This window comes from Anarrhichthys ocellatus, unplaced genomic scaffold, assembly GCF_004355925.1.
Source record: "Anarrhichthys ocellatus isolate YVR2014 unplaced genomic scaffold, GSC_Weel_1.0 scaffold4, whole genome shotgun sequence".
Lineage (NCBI taxonomy): Eukaryota > Metazoa > Chordata > Actinopteri > Perciformes > Anarhichadidae > Anarrhichthys > Anarrhichthys ocellatus.
This window is the reverse complement of record NW_022280034.1, coordinates 3,933,352-3,956,750: the sequence shown is the minus strand read 5'-3', so window position 1 is coordinate 3,956,750 and position 23,399 is coordinate 3,933,352. Positions and strand designations below refer to the sequence as shown.

General features: G+C 44.6%; 1 protein-coding gene across 4 annotated transcripts in view; it reads left to right on the top strand.

Moving 5' to 3' along the window:
• Positions 1–23,399, top strand: part of sdk2b (sidekick cell adhesion molecule 2b) — a 222,591-nt gene that overhangs the window by 182,133 nt on the left and 17,059 nt on the right. For all 4 annotated transcript variants that reach the window (XM_031842960.1, XM_031842958.1, XM_031842959.1 and 1 more), the window contains exons 10-34: positions 321–437; positions 725–892; positions 1,354–1,456; positions 4,157–4,333; positions 5,339–5,475; positions 6,686–6,833; positions 8,082–8,222; positions 8,948–9,129; positions 10,208–10,323; positions 11,423–11,618; positions 12,029–12,127; positions 13,196–13,387; positions 14,913–15,034; positions 15,239–15,348; positions 16,222–16,372; positions 16,670–16,907; positions 17,700–17,815; positions 17,904–18,093; positions 18,503–18,601; positions 18,912–19,106; positions 19,852–20,053; positions 20,453–20,556; positions 21,454–21,524; positions 22,250–22,382; positions 23,011–23,067. In XM_031842960.1, coding sequence (XP_031698820.1) covers positions 321–437; positions 725–892; positions 1,354–1,456; positions 4,157–4,333; positions 5,339–5,475; positions 6,686–6,833; positions 8,082–8,222; positions 8,948–9,129; positions 10,208–10,323; positions 11,423–11,618; positions 12,029–12,127; positions 13,196–13,387; positions 14,913–15,034; positions 15,239–15,348; positions 16,222–16,372; positions 16,670–16,907; positions 17,700–17,815; positions 17,904–18,093; positions 18,503–18,601; positions 18,912–19,106; positions 19,852–20,053; positions 20,453–20,556; positions 21,454–21,524; positions 22,250–22,382; positions 23,011–23,067 — 3,564 coding nt within the window. The remainder of the gene's footprint in view (positions 1–320; positions 438–724; positions 893–1,353; positions 1,457–4,156; positions 4,334–5,338; positions 5,476–6,685; positions 6,834–8,081; positions 8,223–8,947; positions 9,130–10,207; positions 10,324–11,422; positions 11,619–12,028; positions 12,128–13,195; positions 13,388–14,912; positions 15,035–15,238; positions 15,349–16,221; positions 16,373–16,669; positions 16,908–17,699; positions 17,816–17,903; positions 18,094–18,502; positions 18,602–18,911; positions 19,107–19,851; positions 20,054–20,452; positions 20,557–21,453; positions 21,525–22,249; positions 22,383–23,010; positions 23,068–23,399) is intronic.

The following is a 23,399-nucleotide window of genomic DNA, read 5'->3' as shown; positions in this document are numbered from 1 at the left end:
GCTATCTCGGTGGGTGCAAAAAAAAAAGAAAACTAGGCCGGCAGCAGACAGTTGTAGCACCAAGGTGAATGCTGTGTCAATCCGTGAAGAATTAGTGGGACAAAGCATCGCCTAAACACTGAGATGCAGCAGGCTGGCGCTTACAAAAAAATACGTTTGAAGAGGGGTTTTGCCATCGACGTTTATTCTCTCACCTCTATAACCCTCTTACCTTCTCTCTCCGCTGTACTGAGCTCTCTCTTTATTCTGTGTCTGTGTGTGTGTGTGTGTGTCTGTGTGTGTGTGTGTGTGTGTGTGTGTGTGTGTTTGTCTCCCCTCAGGCATTGCCCCAAATATCACAGCCGGACCCTCAGACAGCACTGTGATCGACGGCATGTCAGTCATCCTGCACTGCGAGACCTCTGGAGCTCCGAGGCCGGCTATCACCTGGCAGAAAGGTCTCTGTTACCCGCATGCACACGCGCGCACACACTCCTAGGGATTATGATGTCTGTTTTCTTTTACGCATGGGACCACATGGCTTAACAAATAAAGCCTGATTGGATTCCCTGTTTGGATCCCAATAGCCGATCAGGGAAACACTCTCCTTGTTTTTCCTCACAATCCCCTCTCCTATTCTGGTCCTGAATGCCTGCTTATCCCCTCTCTCCTTCCATTCTGTCTACCTTTTTCTCTGTTTGCGTATGTTCTTTCTCATCTGTTTCTTTCTCTTCATGCACTCAAGGTGAGCGCGTATTGGCGAGCGGTTCGGTCCAGCTGCCCAGGTTCACCCTGCTCGAGTCGGGCAGCCTGCTCATCTCCCCCTCGCACATCTCAGACGCCGGGACCTACACTTGCATGGCGAGCAACTCCAGGGGCATCGACGAGGCGTCCGCTGACCTTGTGGTCTGGGGTGAGCGTGCAGGTTTAGATAGACTCGGCCTTTCACATCCTTTTTTTTAAACCCACTCATGCCTGATTTTGTGTGTTGTAAATGCCCAAGCAATCCGTCACGATCTGTGGCAGTGATGGAGTTTTATTGAGAGGCATGTCTGCTTAGCAGATGTTGGGTAACGAGGTTGTGCCGTATGATAACAAAACTTGCGCTCAATTCCTTCAGACACAAAAGCACCCTTCTGTGCAAGTTTGGAGTCATCTCCGAGGCATTTTCGGCAAGAAGCCATCACGAAAGAAAATACAAAACAGCAGCATGTCATTTCAATTGAAATGAGTTTTCTGAAATGTGTTTGGCTTGTTGTTGTTTTCTTTAGTATTTGATTTTTTTTCTCAGGAAGGACATTTTGTAAGTGTTTTTCTCTCTCTCCAATACTTTCTTCCTCTGTCTGTCTGTCTGTCTTCTCTCTCTCTCCACAGCTCGCACCAGGATAACCACCCCTCCACAGGACCAGAGTGTTATCAAAGGAACTAAAGCCATTATGACCTGCGGAGTCACACATGACCCCAGTGTAACTGTCAGGTAACGATACCTTCCTAGATTCATATAACAGCACATTGTACTTTTCCAAAAGAGATGGCGTGAAGTGCTTCACAATAGAAGAGAGTAAAAATACAGACACGGTGAAAGAGTGTAAATGGAAACAAAGGGAAGTGAAGATTGGTAGGTCTGGAGGTGCTGTTTGATAGAATAAAGCTGGCCTATAGTTTTCTTCTTGTCAACAAATAAAATGACCAAAACCAACAATGTGTTGGTCTGTCCCTTGATATTTATTTTTTTGTCTATTTAAGTCAATTTCCTAAAAGAGTTGGACACTGTGGTTTTGTGTTTTGTTGGGGACTATTTTCAGTATGTGTATTAACACACATTTGGTGCACTAGTGAGTGCTGCAGTAAGGTGTCTATGGGATTGACTCAACACTCAGTCTTTCTCATTAATGTGTTTTTAATCGTTTTTGGACAACAATGGCGCCGATGAACACACTATCTCTTGCTTTGGCTGCACTCATTGCGACTGTAAGAAAAATATCCAGAGCAGCGTCTGGCACTCTGTCTGTTCTATATTCTAAGCTACTTTAAGACATTTAATTGAGTTTCCTTTTAACGAGATGAGTGAATTTTAGTTAACACTTCTGCAGTAGACATGTCTAGGGCTTTTATTGTGAAAGGTAAGAACGAAAGGAGTGGATCTGGTCTGGCTGCCTTTGTCAAGGTTGAAAGGAGTAATAAAGTTTTGCTGTCTTGGTTCTGACTACAGAGCCTCAGTGTTGTAAACTATAAAGTACATTTTGAAATGGGTTGATGCCTTTATTTGAGGTGCGGAAGCTCAGAAAATTTGACCTTGTTTTATTGCTTTTCGGACATGTAATATTCGTGATCTGTGTGAAAGTACTCATGACGAAAAATATATATTGACGTGTGAACTAATCACACAAAACCACCGCCGGTGTGTAAAGGTCTTTATCCTTTAAAGGAGTCCACACTGTCCACAGATCAAAAGCCCAAAAATAATGAGGTTCAAAGTGAAGGAGACACAATCTCAAAGCCACAGTTTTCTTTTGGTTTTGAGCCCGGAGTGAGGTTCAACCAACAAGCCCGTGGGTGCCTGACCAAGCAGACAAATCTTAAATAGGATTCCGAGTTTGGAGAGGATTTAGGGAGCCACATTTGATAGATCACAGAAAACTCACATCAACACTTTTAAAGGACCTTTCAGCTGCATTCTGCACTTGTTGCAAGAGATTCAGGGATGTCTTACTAAAGCAGGTGAGAACGGAGGTACAATAGCTTATCCATCTAGACTATTGTCAATGCATCAATGGATTCAAAATCCATCTGCACATCTGGACACGTTTCTATGTATTTGTTATCCTCCACACGTCAAAATGAATACCTAATAAAGCACAGTTGTTGAGCCATTTCGGCCCACAGGTCTGTTAATGAAGATGCCTCATCATTAGGTATTACTTACTCTTCTCTACACCGTTGGTTGTTAATTAGTCATTTACTACCCTAAGCACAATGCATTTATTATTTAACGCTCTGTATCGTATTCTGTGCTCTATTGCAATGTAAAGACGGAGCAAAGACACAAAGCTGTTTCCCTGACTTGCGAACCGAGACGTGCAGCTTGTACAAAAGCAAACACCCACACATGTAAAAAAAAAAAAAACGTTTGCCGAACAATGATGTGTATGTATGTCATTAGAAGAAGACAGTTGCTGTTGCACACCTCCAGCTTTCGATTGCAGTCCAATCCGGTGCAAAACACACAACCCGCGCAACAGACGATTACTGAACCCCAAGCTGGTAGCCGACATCAGTGGCGGTCAATAGACGATCATGTCCCTTTCTACTCAGAAGAGAAGGCTACATCTGACGCCATCGTTTGAGCTGTGTGGTTTTGATGAGTGTGAATTCAGCGTTTGATATGCAGCCGACAGCCGCTATGATATGCGTGCAGGGCAAGTTTGAAGAGACAGAGAGGAGAAAGATGAAATACCTCCCTAATAACATATTCTTCTGGGTTTGTGGTGGAATAAATAACAAGCAGAACCCCCAGTTTACTCGTTGCTTTACTGTCAAAAAGACTTAACCTACCATCTGAGGCTGACATGCTCGTGTACATCAGACTTCACATCTCAGCAGGTGGCAACCAAGCAATGCTAGTCAGGTTCTGGCAATCTGGTAGAAACTGTTTTCTGATGTTTGTGCATTGAATTAGGCGCTGAAGAAGTGTGAATTCGATGCTCTTTACCATACAGTTTGAGTTACAAAAGCTACTTGTTTGTTCAGTTCCAGTCGTCACTCTGTTGAGTCTGTATGCAGTCAAGCTTCTTCTAAAATGAATTTCACATTGACATTCAACATTTCAGATCTGGGAATTGCAGATTCTGACTAGAACAATTTGGATAAGGATTTCCGAGGGACTACTTTCTGTTTGAGATGTTTTCTGTTTGGTTCAAGGCTTACTCTCCTCACCCCGTTTGACATTGTTGTTGCCGATGCATTTTCCTAAATCTATAAAACGGAGGTGGTGAGTAATACTGTGTTTTTACTAATGGGCAAAGACACCCAGGTTGACATATACAAAGGCAGCGTTTAGTGCAAATAAATATCGTCAGTGTGTTTAAACTGATCGACTGACGCTGCTGAAGGAATGAAAATGCAGCAGGTGACGTTAATGACAACGGGCCAGCTGACTGATGACTTTGCATTCCAGGCATGTCTGGGAAAAAGAGGGCTCGGTGATCAGCGTCCAGTCCATCCCCCGCATGCGGCTGGAGGCGGACGGCACCCTCCACATCTCCCAAACCTGGTCAGGTGACATCGGCACGTATACCTGCAGGGTCACCTCCGTTGGCGGCAACGACTCCCGCAGCGCCCACCTCCGTGTCAGGTAACCACCGTCGCCTTAATCGCTTGCCTGGCTTTCTATTTTCTTCTCTTCCTTTTTTTTTTTTGCTCCGGTATTCTCCAGTGTAAAGATACAGGAAGGAACATGTCTTTTGAAGCAAGACAATGCATCCACACATGGCAAGTGCCAGACGAACACACACACACACACGCATGCCCTCCACCGTCATCTATTCACTGCCACCCTGTTATTATTGACACCTCTGACTCATTTCCACTTAAATGGCGCCCGTTCCTCCTCACCTACCCTGTCCTCATTCTCACCCGACACACTCTCAGCCCCACGGGACACCCCCCACACCCCCCCACACTCATGCCCTACCTAGTGAGTCTACACTTGTCCTCACACAAACTGCCCTGGATTGCTTTTGTCTTCTCAAATCTTTTCTTTCTCGTAGAATTTCCACTCTTGTTGTACTGTGGCACTGCAGCAAGGGTAAACTGAATATGAATGAGACATCTAACTTTCTGTTTGCCAAACTGATGTACTTACTGACTGTGTCTTTCTTTGTCCCCCTATCGGCTGTCTCGTTGGCTGGCTGCCGTTTGACTGAGTTACTGCCAGTTATTCATTCATTGCTAGAAGGCTTATCTATCAATCTGTCTGTGCTTATCTGAATTCATGGCTGAATGAATTAATGATCCCCAGCTCTGGCCTCATTTATTCATGTCTTTATCCGTGCATTTTCTCCCTGTCTGTCTCTTCATGCCTTTCAATCCACCCCCCCCCCCCTTAGGTGATATCTATCTCCTTTTGTTTGCCTGCGTGTCCATCTGGACAAGGAACCGTCTATGCCGTCTTGTCATGCCACATTTCATCACCCGTCTAACTGTTGTAGAACATTCAGCTTTACTTCAGATGTGTCCAAGAAGACGTTCAGTGTAGACAGAAATCTGTAACGCTCTGTAACGCTCTGTCCCCGCGGAGGATTTGCTGTGATGTGAGGGATTCTTTTATTTATCGAAGTTGTCCCGATGTTCCCTGCAGGCAGCTGCCCCATGCCCCAGAGAACCCTACTGCCGTGCTGAGCACATCGGAAAAAAGAGCCATCGACCTGGCCTGGGCCAAGCCTTTTGATGGCAACAGTCCCCTCATTCGCTACGTCCTGGAGGTGTCTGAGAACAGTAAGTCACATATTATCCAGTCATGCATCGATGCATTGCATCCTTCTCTACCCTCTATGCTTTGTCGCCTTTGTGGCGGTTTAAACAACTTCAAGATCTATGAATGGTATATAATGAGTTCGGTCCGGGGGAGAGGGACCTCGGCTCTTGTGATCAGCATTGCAGCAACAAGTGAAGAAGACGCTAAATGTTGCTTGTTTTGATTTATTTTTTTAATTATTTCCACGCAGCCAGGCCTCTATGACGTCAATGCTTTTTTCCCCAAAGAGCTAAACTGCAAAGCACATACAGAAAAGAACTTGAAAAAGCATGATCAATAAGACTAATTAAGAATGTCCATCATTGCTTTTGAACTCAGTTTGGACGTGTAAGCTACACTACAGTCCATCCCTCAACAGCTCTGCCTGTAACCAGCAACTTAAAGGAATACTTCACTCCCCCGGAGTTACCTTGATTTCTTGAATAAAACTTAGTTTTTCTTGCATACTGTACCTCTACGGCAATAAATAATCCAAAACCTCTTGATGAATTGAAGTAAATGGGCGCCGTGTTAAACAACAGCAAAACATCCGTTTACAGACTCTCACACAACTCGTGCAGTGAAATCCAAGTCTCATGGAACCAGTCGTATGCTCACCACTTCCCACTTAAAACCTTACTATTTAAAAATGCTTCTGCATCAACGGCACTCGCACTGACCAGTAAAGTGTTGAAGCAGAAGTGTTTTGAATAGTAAAGTTTTAGCGAACATGCAGGTGTTTGGGAAGCATTGAGCATACGGCTGGATCAATGAGACTTGGACTTCAGACTTCTCTACGTTTTCGGTCTCGCTGATGGCAGAGTCCTGCTGAGCCACAGCTGCCCCGAGTACAAATGCTCATTTTGGGGGTGACGTGTTCTTTTTAAGTTTATACGATGTCGAACTGTGCCGGGCTTAAATCTGCAGCACGTCGTGCCCTCGCTTCCTTTTGTCAGCATGACTTGTTTCATTTATTTAATGAATTTGAATTTTTCAACTGTGACCTACCGTGACAAAATGATTGCAGGCATGAGAGTGAAAATCCCTTCTGAATATTAGTGAAATTGCCAGAGATGTTAGGCTCATTCCTTACAAAATGTTACATTTGATGGGATGTTAAGGCGAATGGTTAAAGCGATGAACAAGATATGTGTCGGAACAAGGTGTTCAACTAGATTTTCTTTGTTCTAGACGCTCCCTGGGCCATCCTGCTGGCCAATATTGAGCCACAGTCCGTAGCGGTGACGGTCAATGGCTTGATCCCGGCGCGCTCCTATCAGTTCCGCCTCTGTGCCGTTAATGACGTGGGGAAGGGGCAGTTCAGCAAGGAGACCGACCGGTGAGTTAAATACAGATCCTACATCTGTTCCTACCACTTCACTTCAACACCACAACATCTTTGTCCATTTTACCCAGGGTATAAGAAATAGAGAAAAACAAAATGGCAATATACAGTTTCCCTTGTATGGGGGCTTTCGAGGTACACTTTTCCCAACAATTTTCTGAGGACATGTTGATGGATTTTTTTTTTTTATTGTAGGGAAGCAAGTTTTTTTCATCCATTCTTTTCCTTTGAAATCCACTAAAATGTTCTTCTATGGTAGTATCATCTAATTGGCAATAGCAGTGAGACATCTTAGAAATGTCAAACAAGAACCTGCAGAACTTGGTGGCTGTTAGCAAATAGTGCATTCTGCTCAGGGAAGCCATTTCCTAGACAACCAGTTTGACTGATCCCTTCAGTCAAGAGTCGGCGAGGAGGGATATAAGTGTACCAAAGCGGACACACACACACAAACAAACACGCACAATCACATGTAAACACACACCAACACCCGCGTGCACTCGCATTCGGAAAGCCGCAGGAGGGATTTAGGTTTCAGGCGACATTAGGTTCGGCCTTTCCGCGGCCTCACACAACTTCAAGCACTCGTTCCTCCCTCCTAACCCTCACCCACTTTCCCCCCTCCCTCCCTTCCCGCCCTCCACCAGTCTGTCACGCTGCCTCTCGCTGCCAGCTCCCTTTGCCAGAGGAGAGCCACGGGGGGGCTCCGTCTGTGTGTTGCAGGGGGGCTGGCACTGTGTGCTATGTGACGCCATTTGGTACTTAGTCACCGCCACTCATCTCACTCCCATCTCTCATATGCATCTTTCCCCCAGACACTCATGGTGTTGTGTCCGAGTAAATATGTAGCGTTTAGGTGGCTGTAGAGCCCAGGCGTCCCATGACTTCTTAATCTGTGGTGTTAAGTGTGGGCCCTGTGCATATATCTGGGGAGCAAAAGCACGCAAGGACTGCTCTGGGTTTTTAACAAAGACAACAAAGTGGTAGGACACAGTTGAGGAGACAGAAAAAGAGGGTTTTTAGTATGTGCTTCAGTTGAAATGAAACTGGTATTTAGCTTTAAATGGATATGCTTCATTTAGGCTGTTGCATTATTACAAAGCTTTAGTTTGAAATAAACTAAAGCTGTGTTCATTATGATTTCCAGAGAGAGAAATGTTTGTTTAATCCTATTTCCTCTCTCTTCATATCTCTGCGTGTGTGTGTGTGTGTGTGTGTGTGTGTGTGTGTGTGTATGTGCAGTGTCTCTCTCCCAGAGGAGCCCCCCAGTGCTCCTTCTCAAAACGTCATCGCTAGCGGCCGGACCAACCAGTCCATCATGATCCAGTGGCAGCCTCCGCCGGAAAGCCACCAGAACGGCATACTCAGGGGCTACACCGTCCGGTAAGATCCCCGTTCATCCACCGCTCCACTGACACCTCTCCCTGTCTCACTGTTTATTACAATCAACAAACCTACATTCAGTTCAGCGCGAGGTTCACCCCTCGTGCCGTTAGAGCTGATTCATTTCACTTTAAATCTGTGACGTTGAGAATTTAGGATTTGCACTTTCAGTATGAACAAATAAAAAGATTTATAAAGACATTATCATAATGTTTTAAGAGTTGGAATTCGGTCACATGCAGTATGTTTGACATAAGAGTCCATACAGTGTCAGTTAACACCACTGCATTATATCAATGATTTTGTCTCAGAGAAAACTAAAAAAGTTTGACTTCAGAAAAACTTTAGGGACTCTAATCGGCAGAGTCAGCAATATGCCAAACTGACTGTAAATCCTGTAAACATGTAATTAGTTTGGTTTTCTGTCGGGCTTCTTATTCATTACATCCAAATGAAACAGCAGGTGTTTTCCAGACAACAGTCAGTGCCGTCAGTGGTTTTTAATTGCTTGTTTGCTGGTGCTTTGTCTCCCCCTAGCAGGGAGTCTAGTGAACTGGCTCAAGCGGCAAAGTACTGTAATGTCCCCTCTTTGTCAGTGAGTCATCTAAAATGTCACGTTCAGTGTGCAAACAACACAGGTTTGTAATGTTTTTTGACTTAGTGGTGAAGTCCAGCATTCACAGTTCAAGTGCGTGTGTGTGTGTGTGTGTGTGTGTGTGTGTCAGGTACCGTCTGACTGGGCTGCCTGTGGACTACCAGATGAAGAACATTTCCAGTCCCGATGTGACTAACCTGCTGCTGGAGGACCTCATCATCTGGACTAACTATGAGATTGAGGTGGCTGCCTACAACGGGGCGGGTTTGGGCACTTTCAGCCATAAAGTCACTGAGTGGACTCTGCAGGGAGGTGAGAACTCATTCCATTGATGTTATTTAGAAAACATTACAATTTCTAGTAGGAATATTGATTTTGCGTTCATGGAAACAATATACACAGATTCAAAACATGAAAACAACAACATAAAATCAACAGGGATTTTGACAAATTTTATGATTTATAAGCATAAAAAACATGCTGTTTCTCTTTGCTGTTGTGCTTGTGCTAACGCTTCTGGGTTAGCTCGAGTCTGTGGCCGAGTGAAGAAAGTTTCTCGCCTCAAACTTTATCAGACACCGATTTTTGGCGGACTGCTGAAGTGAAATAACTGAATGTTTACTGGCGTATTTTCCTTGTTTCTAACTCGGTTGATAGGAAATACATGCGCATAAGATTGTGGGTGATTTGGGAGCGCGGAGGATACATGCATGCATCCTTGAAAATCCTCCGAACAAGGTATTCAGTAGAATTCGAAGGATGCTCCAAATTGGAAGAGTCCTCAGGCGGGATTCGATGACCTAGCATCCTTGAAATTCAGCCGTTGAATAATCCTTTCTTGACTTTAAGAGACTTCCATCGATGCTAGACCAAAGCTGATATGATGACAATTTTTCTTTCTTGACTATTGAATGTGTCATTTTAAATACATCTGCATGTGTATGTATTTACTTAAGTTTCTCTCTTAAGCATGATGAATAAAACTGGGATGCAACAAAACAAAAATCTTCTAGTAAGCATCAAGGTAATTTTCATCTCGGGTTGAAATCATGCGACCTCATTGACGTCGATTCTTCTTTGTAAGAACCACACGGAGGTGTGGCATCCCCCTGAAATCTATCAGCAGCTCACACAGTCTCAAACAAACCCACGGAGAGCCCGGTATTAGGTGTTTGTGTCATCAGAAAGAGAGTGATGGCGGGATCTGCCCTGACCTGAGCTGAGCAGCGATCAATACTGACATCAAAATAGATGCAGGCAGACTTCCAGCAGTCCACTGAAATGTGTTCTCACACTTTTATTTTCTGCCTTTCCCACCTTTTTTTTTCTCTCCTTCATCTTTGTCTTCCCCTCTTGTCTCCCTGTTTTTTTCCCCCCTCGCCCATCCCAGTACCCACCATCGCTCCCGGCAATGTGCAGGCCGAGTCGGTCAACTCGACAACTATCCGTTTCACGTGGACAGCCCCTAACCCTCAGTTCATCAACGGCATCAACCAGGGCTACAAGGTCAGTGGCCGCCGCGGTGCCGTCACCGCCAGCCATCACGTCCATTGACAGAGCTGTCAGGGCTGAACGTGTAGTATCACATATCCTGTGTAGCAAGAGGGGGAGAGAAGAGCCAAGGGGCAGCAGATATTTGGTGCCACTGTGAACGATGGACTTTGTTCACCCATTTGTTAGTCGGAGGTCATCCTCTTTATCTTTGCAGCCATTTTTCATGCTTTATTGTGAAGCTGTGTGCAGGTAATGATGAATGTCTTCATTATTTTGTCACAGGCTCTTGAATATACTCCATCTCTCTGCCTCTTGCGTATACTGCGTTGAAACAAATGCACCCCACAGGAAATCATGAAGCCACAGCCATAGAGCAGTTCTGTTTTTTTTTCCCCATTGACTCTGTTGCGACTTAATTATGTCATTGGGTTTCTTTTTCAATAGCGCTGTTCAATAGCGCTCCACAGGCCTTACTCAGCTGGGTGGAGTGGGGGTCACTGTACAAATTATAATTTTAAATACCAGATTGTCTTCTCCAGGGGGAGAGATATCAGCAGCAGTGAGAAGAAAGGGAATTAAAGAGTGTGAAAGCTGATGGGAAGACTTTCAGGAAGGGACGGAGAAAAGCGAGCGTGGCAGACAGTCAAGTATCTCTCCCTCTGATATCTTCTTGCCAGCTCTTTACTTACCTGGAAGCTCCCTCTCTCTGGAAGCTGGAAACAAACCCAGCAGACCTGCCTTTGGGACTCATTACCTTAGCACCTAATTGGTCAGTACAGGTCCCATTAGTAGATGCTCTATAGTGCTCAATCAACATCCATGATGGGATGCTATCATGCCTCTCTTGAGCCTCTCCCAGTCTGTCCTAATAGAGCTATTTCCTCCCAGTCAAAACCTCTTCAGGGTATCTTTCTGAATATATTCGGGAGAGCTACGATGCCAAATAATTCCTCAGACTGGCTCCGGCCTACCAGAGGAGACACTATTGTTAGTTTTGTGAGATTACACGTGTGCGAATTATCACATAAAGATGATTAGCCGCTGTCTGGGATGATTTTTTTTCTTTCCGACTCACTTTTCCTTCCTCTCCTTTTCTGCTCGTCTGTTTCAGTTGCTGGCCTGGGAGCCCGGCAAAGACGACGAAGTTACCATGGTAACAGTGCGACCGAACTTCCAGGACAGCGTCCACGTGGGATACGTGACGGGTCTGAAGAAGTTCACAGAGTATTACACCTCTGTGCTGTGTTTCACCACGCCCGGAGACGGCCCCCGCAGCCCGCCCAAGGCATTAAGGACACATGAGGACAGTAAGTGACTTTTCTTCCACAGTTTTCCTCTCTCCGGCGGTGGCGAGGGGGCCACCGAGCATCTCGCAGTAACACATCCTCCGGGCGAGATCTATTATTCATGCGGAACGAAGTTGTAGAGAAGTGCTAATGACTGTGTTTATTCTGCATCCAGCCAGGATCATCATAATTGGGTCTTAGTCCCTCTTGAGATAATTGGTTAAGCTTTGGAAAGATTTTCCCCAACTTGTCATCAGACAGTTTTCTTCAGTGATTACCTTGTTTTTGCTCGATTTGTAAACACATTTAAAATGCAAATGCTGTCACCAGTTGTGCGGGTATGGAAGCTGATCAGCATGAGTTATTATTGAATATAGAGTGTCTCATTTGCCCATTGGCCTTGCTCATTAATCTCATTTGTCCCTGTCCAGCCCCCGGTGCTGTGGGTCACCTAAGTTTCACTGAGATCCTGGACACCTCGCTCAAAGTCAGTTGGAGTGAGCCCGGCGAGAAGAATGGAGTTCTCACAGGTACGTTCACTTCACTCCAAAATCATACATCTAGTAAGGCCAAAATGGCTGGAAATAGCAGTTTGTCCGAGATGATATTGACTGAAAGAGAACGCGGTGGAGCTGAGGCTCGTTGCTACGTTGCTTTTTAACAACAGCTTGAACTCTTTTAGTGAGCCCAGCACATGCAGCTCTTAGGTACACAGCTACTTTATTTGTTTGTTTGTTTCATTTGGCCGCATGAGCTTATAAGGCACCAAATATACCGTTGCATCAGCGAGACAACAACAAAAACATGATATAACTTCTTACATAAAACATTACATTGCAAACACAGAACACTGTCTCTTCCCCCCAAACTCTACAAGTAAAGGCTCGCTTCCTAAAACACAACTCAAGTCTTTAATAACAGAAGAAGTAAGCAGAAATGAAGGGCGGTTTACTAAAAAGAAAAAGTATAGCCCTTTAAATCAGTCACGACTGTAACCTGTTTTAAAAAAATAAAAAAGTAGATTAAATTTCATTTGTCCAGGGATGTACATGTCCTAATTAAATATATTTCTAGTGAGCAGCTGTCACTTCTATTCCACTTCAAATAATGCTCTCAACCGTTGAGTAAAGAACAAATGCCCACCAGTTACATTAATATTGAAGTCTTTACGAAGATTGAGATTTGGCAGAATATACTGAAGCATTTTTCCAAAGTATTTTGATGTGCTGCACACTCCCAGGAGACAAACACTGACATGCCATGTGAAATTATTGATTTGGCAAGAAGTGCTGCCTAATGCCTTATGCAATCACATGAAAAGAGCTGCTGGCCAAGGAGCAAATTGCATTAACTTTGAGAGGGTAAGCGTGTGTGTTTGGATGGGAGTGGATGGAGGATGCGTGTGCAGGAAGGTATAATCACAGGCTGATTTAATTTGCTATATTCAATTTTTGATGGAAGTTAATTCAATGTTTCTGTTAGCTTGCCCCGTAGCCTGCGAGCTGAGAGTTGCCATTGTGGTAAAAACGTGCTGTCGAATCTTCCCTGAGAGGATTCTCTTGTCGGTTGCTGTCAACCCCGTCTCTGCTGCTCTTCAGGTTACCGCATTTCGTGGGAGGAGTTCAACCGAACAAACACCAGAGTCACCCACTACCTGCCAAACGTCACCTTAGAGTACAGGGTCACTGGACTCACTGCTCTCACCACCTACACCATCGAAGTGGCAGGGATGACCTCCAAAGGACAGGGCCAGCTGTCCTCCTCCACCATCTCCTCAGGCGTCCCACCAGGTCAGTAACCAAACAATACATTCAGACACTTTAAGGAATACTTTACCCACAAAATGATAATTGTGCTTATCAGTTACCCACCCAGTGTTGCCTCGAATTCGAGAAGAAAATTACATTTCTGGTGATCCTACATTTCCCATAATGCAACTCAATTGCATCTTTCTTTAGATAAATGCCCTCTTTCATACCCCAGTTTGTAATGCAGCCTCTCTGTGAACATTTTTAAGTCACTGTTAATTTTTCAATAGCTGGAACCTTTATTAATCCTTCCCTTGCTGCATATTTACTGTTTCACATTCAATTTGGCGCCAGACACAATTGAAATTGAACCCCGGTCACCTCAGCAGGGACGGAGCCAAAAAAGCCTCACCAAGACACATATCTGCGCCACATCTGCAGAATAACAGCTCCCACGAGAGCATTGAGGACAATTACAGTGTTTAATGATTTCATATTTGCAAAAATTGTGTAATAGACATACAATGTCCACATCAATTACCGGAGCAGCACTCAGAGCCTGTGCATCTGGGAAACCTGTGCAATGACAGGCTGTTATATTGCGAGCAGGCTTCAGTGCAGCAGTTAAAGTCCCCGGAATGGTGATTACTCTCATTGTATACGTGTAAAGAAAACACCTATGTGCCTGTAACTGTGTCACAACAATTTAGCCGAAAGCCACCTCAATAATCAGTCATGCAAATGTTTTAGAGGTGATCATTTTACTAGGACACGTATAATCTGCATTTCATTAGGGTTGAATACGCCCTCATTTAAGCAATCTTGGGGGAAAAATTGCTCAGTGTGCCCATGGGGATGATTATATGTTTTGAACAGTAGGCCGCTGTCCACACTCCAATATGCCACAGTTGGATGTTAATACCTCCAACTATGAGTTATGTAATCTATATTGTGCTTTGGAATGGGCATATGTTATGGTAGGTTTAACGTTTATCCCGAGGGAAGCGTGAGGGAAAGGAGATGAAATGAAAACGTAAAAAAACTCCCCACATACACACACACACACACCATGATATTCATATACAAAAAAAGCCCTCCCGCTGTTCTTTGAATTCACCATTTTCAGATTTATTACCCCTCCAGGATTTCCAGGGAGTAATCCATTCTCATTGTTTACTCAGCTCAAGTGTAAACAATGAGATATCAGATTGAATCGTATCTCCGGATAACTGCGGTGTAATCGACATTCACGGCGTTGTCTCCGCCTGTGTACTGCACGTGAGCATCTTTTTCCAAATCTAATATACGTTTGCTGTTTTAGCTGAAGTTGAAAGAACAAGAGGGAGAGAAAGAAGTGAGGTCACCAAGGAGTGCATCTGTGTGCAGTATCTGTACAGCCACAAGGGGGCGCTGAGGTAGATAGATTTACCCAAGAGGACCAAAGCCACCCTGTGAGAGAGGCAGCCACACAAGAACAACCAACAGTAGTGTCGGTGATTTGCTCCCTCAGTCATTCTCTGTCTCTCTTTGTCTAACGTTGGCTCTTCCCCTCTCTGCCTCCTCATAGAGCTTCCTGGCCCCCCTACCAACGTGGCAATTTCCAACATCGGCCCACGCTCCGTCACCCTGCAGTTCAAACCCGGCTACGACGGCAAAACTTCCATTTCCCGTTGGCAGATGGAGGCTCAGGTGAACCAGATTTATTCCAGAGCAGAAGCTCCAATGTCCTTAATCATGTGTTGTTGCTTTCGGAGTCACCATCCTTTTGCTGGATTAGTTGCTTGACGCAAATACGATTTCAAGACGTGATACGGATCTCATTGACTTCGTGTTCTTCAGAGAGGTTTGCAGTATCGGCCGTGTTTGTCATGCTCTCTGTTGTCTTGGTCCCAGGTGGGCGTGGTGGGAGAAAATGAGGACTGGGTGATGGTCCACCAGGTGACCAACAAGCCCGAGGCTCGCTCCTTGGAGGTGCCAGGTCTCAACCCATACACCTTCTACAGGTAGCCTATACTGGGAACACTCATCTGTTGAAAATAAAACAGTAAAAAAGGCCCAGACTTAGCCTAGACGTCTAATTTTGTTATCATCGCTCCTCTGCAATCTTGCAAATGAAATAAAATGTGTCACAAAATTGATATATAGATAGAACCAAAGCAGAGCCTAAGCCCCAATCACATTGGATTTTAAACTGCTGTACACTATGCACAGCGTAGTGCATTATTATAGTCTTATTAGAACCTGCTCGTGATTTTCGCAGTACAAACTCATGCTAGATAACATGGAAATGAAGTGTGTGCAGTTTGTGACAAACAGCAGATAAGGTGTAAGCGTGTTTGAGTATCTCGGCTCATTTCAGCATATCCCAGGAGCCTCATCTTATTCTCCATTCCTTTGATTTAAACACGAGCTTGTTATGGATAGTGCGATGTAAATATTAATTTTACAGCATGCACATGATCTTTTATCTTGGTTGCATCCTGCTTGTTTTCCACGATCACATTCAATATCAACGCTACACTGAGCCAATCCCCGAAGACCCACAACAGCTATAGTTCTCATCATTCCAACATCAGTGCTGCCAGTTTACATTTCAGTAGATTTAAACGTTCCTCACGTTGGATCAAAATGTTGTTGTTTTTCGCATATTCAGGCTGTAGCACAAATAAGCCCTCCGCTCATGTTCAGACGGCATTCATATTCAGTGCTCTGATCTCGGTTCAAATGCAATAAGCCTCATGTAAGAGGAGGCTCACTGCAAGCACTGCGATAATGCTGGATGTTCAAGTTGCCAGATTCTGAGCTGTGATTTCTGTTCAAATTAAAACTATCCTTTTTGCAGAAGTTGCATTGTAATGTTTACCTCCCAACACCAGGTTCCGTATGCGTCAGGTGAACATTGTGGGCACCAGTCCTCCCAGCCAGCCCTCCAGGAAGATCCAGACCCTGCCGGCTCCTCCTGACATGGCCCCCGCCAACGTCACCCTTCGCACCGCCAGCGAGACCAGCCTCTGGTTTCGATGGATGGTAAGAAGGAATCTGCTTCCTGTGTGCATACCGTCTCAATGATCCATTACATTTGTCAACCATGATGCTGCACTTTTACTACACATATAAATCTTGTCTAATCTAACCTAAGGAGTCTGGTTTGTTTGTTTTTTAACAACAACAACAGAAAAAAGTGCATCGCAGTGTGTTTTAACATAAATAGGACAGACCACCTGTAGAGGTATAAGTTCATGGTTCCAAGCCAAATCAGTCTATTGTATTTTCTGGCTTTTCTGGCTTGTTTTGACCCACCTCTCTCTCATTGTTCATGGCCAGCCTTTGCCTGAATGGGAATACAACGGGAATGCGGAGCAGGTGGGCTACAGGGTTCAGTACTCCCGCGCGGGCTCGCAGGGCCGGGCGCTGACCCACATCATTGCCGACCGCCTGGAAAGAGAGTTCACCATCGAGGACCTGGAGGAGTGGACAGAGTATGAGGTCAGGGTCCAGGCCGTCAATGGCATCGGGACGGGGCCCTGGAGTCAGCCAGTCCGGGGCAGGACGAGGGAGTCTGGTGAGTTAGCGCCTCATCTGTCATCCTCAGAGAAAAACACTGGTAGTCTGATGTATGAAGATCAATGAGTAGTAGCAAACTGCGCTGAATCATTTGCATTACAAAAACTTAGCATTGCTTGCTTAATTACTCAAAAGTGCTTTTGTTTCCTGCTGCCAAGTGTCAAGTTCTTGTCAACAGAAACAAGAATGAAATGAGGAGTTATTATACAGCTAAAACAAAGCCTGCAGCAAAACACACTTTTATTTACACGTGTGGAATATCAATAATACACAGCACACTTACGGTTTTCACTTTGCCATGTGCTCAATGCCAGAGTCTTTTCAGCAGCCAGTTCAAGCAAAAGCACATCCCTTTCCCTCCATGCTTCGACCTTTATGTCGCTCACCAGACATTGGGTAGTGGAAGGAGTCTGAGGAAATTGAGAACACATGGACTCAAATGTGGAATTCCTGTGCTCGTTTTTTTTCCACTCACTCCAGCAAATTCTTAGGAATCAGCGCATTATGTCCAGGGACGAGCGCCAAGGAAGAGAAAAGGCCTATTCTTGAGTCTTTTTTTTTCCGGCGGGGCCTGGAGGTATCCAGGTATACCCTGGATATCAGAGGCTTTGTGCAAACACATCACACACACGATATAACCGTAGCAGATCACTCAAACTGCATCTCTGTGAAACACCTACATCCACACACACATAGGGAGCATAACAAATTAATTTTTCAGAATAAATAGCAAACAATGGACTGTTCAGGCATAATGTTTTTTGGCCTCTCTGCTCTCTTTGTTTTGCAGTCCCCTCCTGTGGACCCACCAACGTGTCTGCCTTCGCCACCACCTCTAGCAGTATTCTGGTGCGCTGGTTTGAAGTTCCCGAGCCGGACAGAAATGGTCTCATTCTGGGCTACAAGGTCTGTTTGTGCTTCTTATGTGTTCACAATTTCCAAATTCCCCTTTTCCCCCAGCTTCTCTTTATCTCTCGTCTCCTCGCTGGATCAGGTGGGGTACAAAGAGAAGGACTCTGACAGTCCAGTTCACTTCTGGACAGTGGATGGCAACGCCACCCACAGTGTCCAGCTGACTGGTCTGGGAAAATATGTGCTCTATGAGATCCAGGTCCTGGCTTTCACGCGGATTGGAGATGGACGGCCCAGTTCCCCACCCATACTGGAGAGGACTTTGGATGATGGTAGGGACAAAGGATGAATCAACTATGAGTGTTACAGTATGGCAAACCATGAATGATGCTATTGCAATAATGTAGCAATACTTTTTCCCATGAAATTATATGAAATTGAAACTTTTTATATCCATTTTATAAATTGCATATGTGCATGTTGTTGAATAGGTGCAGAATATGATCAGGGTTGTGATCTAAAAAGGTTTTCATTTAATCTCGACTTGAATAAATCAGCTTCATTGAATGTAGAACATTTCGTTTTATGTTGGTGACCGCTGTGGTTTGTTTGGTAAATTCAAATGGTGAAGAAGAGAATAGATATTTAGTTTCATGCAATTTTTGTTCACCAAATTGGAATTCTGAGTAACTCCAGGGTTGTTAAGCTATGTTATGTATTATGCCTGTTGTTTTCCTGCAGTTCCAGGACCTCCAGTGGGGATCCTGTTCCCAGAAGTACGGACCACATCAGTCCGGCTTATTTGGCAGTCCCCCTCGCAGCCCAATGGCATTATACTTGGTTAGTAACACTGTTGCAAATACTAACTCCTCAAGGCATGATGTTTTCAATGTTAATATCAAATCTTGCAATTTCTCCAGCTGTAAAGTGAGTTGGATTCTCTTGTAAGCTAATTGGGGATTTCCTTGAGAGCGTTAGAGTCATTAAACATCTGTCAGGTCATTTATTTTAAAACTGTACCGTATGTCAGACCCACACAGTAGCATGCAGGAGCAGATGCGAATCGAATTGTTGTTGTTGTTAGAAAACTTCACCATTGAGCCCCTCATGACACCTTCAATAAGATTGTTTGTCCCCGACGTCTCTCCAGCCTACCAGATCACGTACCACCTCAACTCCTCCAATAGCAACACCCCCACGGTGGACGTGCTGATCCCCAGCGCTCGCCAGTACGCGGTGACCAGCCTCAAGCCGGAGTCCGTCTACGTGTTCCGCATCAAAGCGCAGACAAGAAAGGGCTGGGGCGAGGCCGCTGAGGCACTGGTGGTCACCACCGAGAAAAGAGGTAACCATAGCTCGCCGAATGTGTGCTGTATTTGAATTTTTCTGAGAAAGAAAGTAATCACGTAAACGCTTTCCCTTCAAATTATACACTGTGTGTTCTAATGCTACCATGTTTGAGTGCTCGATATGTTGAGGATTATATAACAACAATCTGAATCAGCACATGACCAAAAAAGAATTATCTCTAATAGCGTTTTGCAAAGCGAAGTGGTATTTTGAAGTGTGATGGTAACAAACAGGAAACACAGCAACAGTTGTAGGCATAGTTCTGAGAGCATAATTATGTGATCTCAGTAATGACACGACTTGTAGAGAAAGCCGTCTTCGGAATCAGTTCATTCCCGGTTAACAGTCCAGTCAGCAGATGTGTTTTCTGAAGGAGTTTCTGAGGCCTGTGGGTGTTTGTCGGAAGCACTCTGATGCAGTTGTGAGAAGGAATCAGTCCATCTGCTTCCCTCGAGGCATGTTGAGGATTGTTTACTCTGCAACTTTCATTTCTCAGCTACTTTTCATTCATCATAATCACACTTTTTTTCCCCCTCCCTTGTTTGTGCAACAAATGCAAATTTGAGCAAGCAAGAACTTGATTGCTTTTTTTCCCTTTCTCCATCCTTCCTATGTCATCCACTTCCCATTCATTCCCTCAATCCTTTGATCCCTCTCTATGCCTTTTACACATGTTATTTAATTTACCACTGTCTCTTTTGCCTCATTCACACCTTCTGCCTGTGTGTCCGTCCCTCCAGCTCGTCCCCAGCCCACCAGCCGTCCGATGGTTCCTCAGAAAGATGTTCAGGCCCGTCAGGTCCTGCTGGCGTGGGAGCCCGGCAGCGACGGCCTGTCCCCAGTGCGTTACTACACGGTGCAGCTCAGAGAGCTTCCTGAGAACAACTGGACGGTCCACTCTGCCTCCGTCAACCATGAGGCCAGCTCCTACATAGTGTCAAGGTAGACACTTTCTAGCTTCCCTTGTTACAACAAATGCTATATTTGTTCTATTTGTTGATACTAAATGAAACAACACTTTATCTTTTCACAATCCCCACTGCTACATTCACTTAACTATTCCCTCGGCTGTTGGCAGATCAATGACATCCTAATACAGAATAATGATCCCAGGGTGGTTTAAAACATTAACGATGGAATAGTCAAACACATGTAGGGCATTAGGAAGTCAGCATAGGCAGCTATCAGCAATGAGGTCTCGGTTTGGTTGAAATGTGTGTCTAGTAGCTCCCACAGTCCGACTGCGTTTCTCTTTTGATATCTGTGGCTCAAAGGGTTTAAGATCCAGGGCCGTAGTTTATCGTCGAGATTGATGTGTGTTCCTGTGCTTCCATCCCCAAGGCTGAAGCCCTTCACATCCTACCAGTTCAGAGTCAAAGCCACCAACGACATAGGGGACAGTGAGTACAGCGAGGAAAGCGAAGCGATCACGACTCTACAGGACGGTAAGAGTGACATCACGAATAAATAACTCTGAATTTTTTCTGAAACGTGCTTATTTGCTTTCTTGCCAAGAGTTAGATCTGGAGATTGATACCCGCTCTCATGTCTGTGTGGTAATTACAAGCCTACAGCCAGCGGTCATTTAGCTTAGCTTAGCATAAAGACTGGACGGAAAGGTAAAAACAATCTGCCAACAACCAGCACTTCTAAAGCTCACGTACTGTACTGTATGTGTCATGTGTTGAATCTGTCCAAGTGTAAAAACGACATGTGATCCTCTGGAGCGTTACGTGCAGGACAGTTTATTGGCTGGTGCAGTGATTTTCCATAAGTTGCCTGGCAACTTCGCAGTGTTGACAAGACTCCAGGAAGTCACTGCGCCCGAGAAATAGTCCTGCAAAGTACAGCAAATATGCGCCCAGACTGTCAAACTATTAATTTAAAAGATAAAGCTTTTTGTAATGTTTTATAGGGAAATATTTCACATAAACCGTATGCTCATATACTTTATGTAGGTATTTATAGGCACAATTGTAAGACTAGAGACCTCTGTACAGCTATGAGAGGAGTTTAATGTCTGAATGAATTAGCCTATTGTTGTGATTCAGACACTACTGGCAAAGGCAGCAGGTGATGTCATGTGCGCACCATCTGCAGTTACCACGACACAAGAGGACGGCATTAAAACCTTGGCAAAGTTTGCCCAGCGGTGCTTTAACCAACAAAAGAAATGTGCTCTTTCCAACTGCTATTTTTGACTCATCCGTCAGTGCTTGTTCTGTTGTAGCTATTGTGTGTTTATGCTCCATGAATGCCACTGCACCTGGATAGATTTAGCACCTTGAATGTGAACATTTTCAGGTAAATTTATCCCATTTATCTCACTTTTATTGCCTCAGCGCCCGACGAAGCACCCGCGATCCTCTCTGTCACGCCGCACACAACGACGTCCGTGCTGATCCGCTGGCAGGTAAGAGGAGACAGTATATTTGCTGTTTTTTTTTCTATGTTTCGTTGTTTGCAAAATCCATGAAAGTCTAAGAAAGTGGCCTCTAATGAGAGACCACGGCAGTACACAGAGTAGACCTATACTTCGAGTCGAAGAAAAAACACTCTCTCCCACACTCGCACCTGAATTAACAGGCCGTAAAGAGCAAAACAGGAGGCTCCAAGCCACAATTTCACTTTTATGGAGAACACTTGTGTTGAGTTTATAAGGATCGAGAGGTAGGTGTTTGCTTCTCCCCTCTGGCCCTGTTCTCTCATGTTCAACCATGGGGGGATTTCTCCATGTGACTCATCTGTGGATGAGCTCAGTCTGAGGAGATTTTTTTTTTTTGTTTCAATTACTGTCAGTCTTTTCAATGATGGTAAATTATGCCTCATTTCCACGAGATTGTTCGGCTCGACTCAACCTACTTTTAGTACCCCTTCGGTGAAGGTGCTAAAGTCTTTCATTGGCAACCGAACAGAAGAACATCTGCACTTGCTGGCACATCTGGCTCAATTAAATGAAAAACAATTGCAAAATTGCAAAACATACAAGTTACATGCCTGTTAAGGTGAAATTAACTTTATATGATGTCATAAAAACTCAAAAACTGGGTCGCATGCAGTATTCAAAGCCGTTTCTGGGGCTCAGTTCTGCAGAGATCTGCTACAGCAGGCCTTGATTCTCCATCTTTCCCCTTACAGCACCCCTCTGAGGAGAAGATAAATGGAATCCTATTGGGCTTTCGGATTCGATATCGCGAGCTGCTGTACGACCGTCTCCGCAGTTACTCTCTGCACACCATCAACAGTATGTCCACCTGGGGTGAGCTCACTGGTGAGTCATTACCGCAGCTAACACGACAAATCGCAGCATTTTACCACCGGCGCTGTCACTTCCGTACGCAAATACATTTTGCGGAACATTTTCATTTAGAACTGTGGGTACGTGGCGTTTATTGTTCGTTCAGTACGCTATTTAAATATTAATATATTTACATCAAAATTTATTCAGCAATATTATGTTGGGAAGAAAAGTGTAATTTCTCTGCTTTACAACAATTTCACACAAGACTGTCACGGTTGATTATTTCTGTGGAGTCCATGCGACACCATTATTTCCATCAGAGGAACACACAGGCCTATTCTGTCTCCAAGCTCTCCCAGCTGGTCTTGACACTTCACAGCACAACATTTCATCTTGTGATCAGAAACTATCAGCTGCAAGATATCATTAGGTTTGCTCGGGTGCGGCTCTGTTTCTACTGCGGCGTGTAACTTAGCCTATAATTTTACTCTTGAGTCATTCTGGCGCTCACTCAGAGGTATGATCACTGTGATTGGGGGTTGTTTTTTCTTTTTTTTTACAATAGTGAAGCGCTTCTTAACAAGGAAAACGACTTTGGACACTGAGCCATCTCCTCTCTCACATGTTACCTCTGTTTCTTTCTACCTCTCCACCGCAGCCCCCTACAGCATCCAGAATCTGAGTGATTCGACTCTGACCCAGCATGAGTTGGAAAGTAAGTTTTGTGTTCTTGTCTCACAAAAAACACACATTCACATGAGTTATGAATGATTCAATCCCCAAATGAATTAGGTTTTTAAAAACAGCTATCTCAACATACGTATTCTCAAGTGCCCTGCGCGAAGAGCAGTATCGAGCAAATGAACACAGCATTCGGCTGCTTGTATTCACATCGCATCGGTACAAACACTCAAGGCCAATGGAAGCGAACTGTCTACAGAAATTCTTGGACACCGAGCGCACAAGCTCGCGTAGTCCAACACGCTCCTTGGTTTGCTCATGTCTGCTTATTTGGATAAGCACTTCAAAAGCAGATGGCCACATATT